Source organism: Arachis stenosperma, chromosome 2 (genome assembly GCF_014773155.1).
Source record: "Arachis stenosperma cultivar V10309 chromosome 2, arast.V10309.gnm1.PFL2, whole genome shotgun sequence".
Taxonomy (NCBI): Eukaryota; Viridiplantae; Streptophyta; class Magnoliopsida; order Fabales; family Fabaceae; genus Arachis; species Arachis stenosperma.
Genome location: NC_080378.1, coordinates 101,227,515 through 101,230,148, shown reverse-complemented (window position 1 = coordinate 101,230,148; position 2,634 = coordinate 101,227,515). Strand labels below are relative to the sequence as shown.

General features: G+C 34.7%; 1 protein-coding gene across 1 annotated transcript; it reads left to right on the top strand.

The window, feature by feature from the left end:
- Positions 1–572: 572 nt before the first annotated feature.
- Positions 573–2,634, top strand: LOC130963307 (zinc finger BED domain-containing protein RICESLEEPER 1-like). The gene is made up of 5 exons (XM_057889437.1): positions 573–749; positions 948–1,624; positions 1,727–1,851; positions 2,148–2,545; positions 2,611–2,634. Exons 1-5 carry the CDS (start codon positions 573–575, stop codon positions 2,632–2,634), a joined length of 1,401 nt encoding a protein of 466 aa, XP_057745420.1.

Genomic DNA, 2,634 nt, shown 5'->3' with positions numbered 1-2,634 from the left:
TGTATTGATTTTGATTAGGGATTCGGTTAATATAATTCCTGGCTTCCTGTTAGTGTTTTGTTCTTCTTATTAGTGTTTTGTTCTGATTTTGTGTATTGATTTGGATTAGAAATTCGGTTAATATAATTCCTGACTTCTTGTTAGTGTTTTGTTCTTCTTATTAGTCTTTTGTTCTGATTTTGTGTATTGATTTGGATTAAGGATTTGGTTAATATAAATACTGACTTCCTGTTAGTGTTTTGTTCTTCTTATTAGTGTTGTGTTCTGATTTTATGTATTGATTTGGATTAGGAATTTGGTTAATATAATTTCTGTTAGTATTTTTTTCTTCCTATTATTAGTGTTTTATTCTTCCTGTTATTGGATACAAACAAACAAACAATGTATTGGTTGACTGATAAATTATGTGTTCACTATGTGTATTTGTCTTGTTTTCAAAACTTTTATATATGAATTTAATTGAATATGTCAAGTTACTATTAACCTCTAATGAAGTTGCATCTGATTTTTTACCTTAAAATTAGAAGAAATTTCTAATTAAGTCTTGACTTTGTTAGTTTAGGGTACAAACAATGGGAGGAGGAGACAATTGTGTTCCTCCACCAACCATCGAAGAGGACAAAACAATAGAAATTGAAGCTGAAAATGTTGTTATTCCTACTTCTGCTATTGAAGCTGAAAATTCTGGTGCTCCTACTCCTGCAAGTAATGCACCACAAGTAGATGAAGAAAACAAAGATCCAAAAATTGTTCGTAAGGGAAAAAAATCATATGTTTGGCAGCATTTTACTGTACTTCCGTTGACTGAGACAAAGGGACAACATCAGGCTAAATGTCATCATTGCTAGAAAAAATACAGTTGTCACCCTACTAAACATGGCACGAATTCTCTAAATAAGCACTTGAAGAGTGCTCATAAGTGGATATTTACTAAAGTGGGGAAGCAGGGGACACTTCATGGTTATATGCCTAAAATTGATGAAGAAGAGGAACTATGCAAAGTTTTTAAGGGTTATAGCTTGGAAGATTGTAAGAAGTCTGTAGCTGAGTTCGTTGTCCTTGATGAAATGCCGTTTAAAGTTGTTGAGGGGATTGGGTTTCGCAAAATGTTAAATCGATTTAAGCCAAGATTTACAGTTCCATCTAGGGTGACGGTCTCAAGAGATTGCTTTCAACTTTATTTAGATGAGAAGAAAAAGCTAAAAGAATGGTTGGCAAAGTCATGTGCTCGGGTTTGCTTGACAACAGATTGTTGGACATCAAATCAGAATTATAGTTATATGAGCTTGACTGCACATTTCATTGATGAAGAATGGAAGTTACAAAAGAGAATTATAAATTTCTGCCAGATTGAGAACCACAAGGGTGATACAGTAGGAAGAAAAATTGAGAAATGCTTGAGAGAGTGGGGAATTGAAAAAGTCTTCACAATCACAGTGGATAATGCAACTTCGAATGATGGAGCTATTACTTATCTTCAAAGAAAATTAGGTGCAAGAGGTGGGTTGGTGTGTGGAGGAAAGTATATGCATGTGAGATGTTGCGCTCATGTTCTGAATTTGATAGTGAATGAAGGAATTAAGGAGCAACAAACTTCAATTAAAAGCATTAGAAATGTTGTCAGGTATGTTAGGTCCTCTCCTCAACGGACTAAAAAATTTAAAGACTGCATTGAGGCTGAGTTGATTGAATCTAAAAGTCTTGTGTGCTTGGATGTTCCAACTAGGTGGAATTCTACCTATCTAATGTTGGAACATGCTGAGAAATTTGAAAAAGCTTTTGATAGACTTTTTGATCAAGAACCTGATTTTCTTAGATGGTTTGGAGAGGATAATGGGGGGAAAAAGGAAAGTTGGTCCACCTACAGCACTTGATTGGCAACATGCTAGATTATTCATTGAGCTTTTGAGAATCTTTTATGAAATAACTGAGTTTCTCTTCTTCTTTGCATGTTACATCAAACAAATGTTTTCATGAAATTGCATCTATTGCTTCTCAATTAACATCTTGGAGCCAAAGTCATTCTGAATTGTTAGGGTCTATGGCATGTTCTATGAAGACTAAATATCATAAATACTGGGGACCTGTTGACAAATTTAATCCGTTGTTACTTGTTGCTGTTGTATTAGATTCTTGTTATAAATTAGATTATCTCTGTTGGTGTTTGGAGGATGTTTATGACAAGGAAGTATCTACTAGTATGACTGGTTTTGTTAAATTAACATTAGAGATTTTATATAAGTTTTATGAAAAGGAGGTTGTAGATGATAAAGGAAGGGAGGATGGTGGAAGTTCATTTAGAGATGTCTTGGATGATAATACTAAAGTCTTAACTGGTGCTAAGGGAATTTCTAAAAATAGAGTGAATATGTGGAAAAAGCAAAAAAAAGAGAAGGCTAATGCAGATAGCAAGTCAGATGTGGAGAGATATCTGGCCGAGGATACTGTAGAAGATGAGAATTTTGATATTTTGGCTTGGTGGAAAGTGAATGCTTCAAAATACAGAGTTCTTTCTCTCATAGCCCATGACGTCTTAGGTATTCCGGTCTCAACCGTTGCTTCTGAATCATGCTTTAGCACTGGTGGACGTGTGCTTGATGTCTTTCGCAGCTCTTTGTCACCATTAATGGCTGA

Bases quoted from the DNA above. Each gene is read 5' to 3' on its own strand.
- LOC130963307 (XM_057889437.1), top strand. From the start codon at position 573: ATGGGAGGAGGAGACAATTGTGTTCCTCCACCAACCATCGAAGAGGAC. The intron at 750-947 runs GTTCGTAAGGGA...GTGGGGAAGCAG, and splicing joins AAAACAAAGATCCAAAAATT to GGGACACTTCATGGTTATAT. The intron at 1,625-1,726 runs GTATGTTAGGTC...TGTTCCAACTAG, and splicing joins AGCATTAGAAATGTTGTCAG to GTGGAATTCTACCTATCTAA.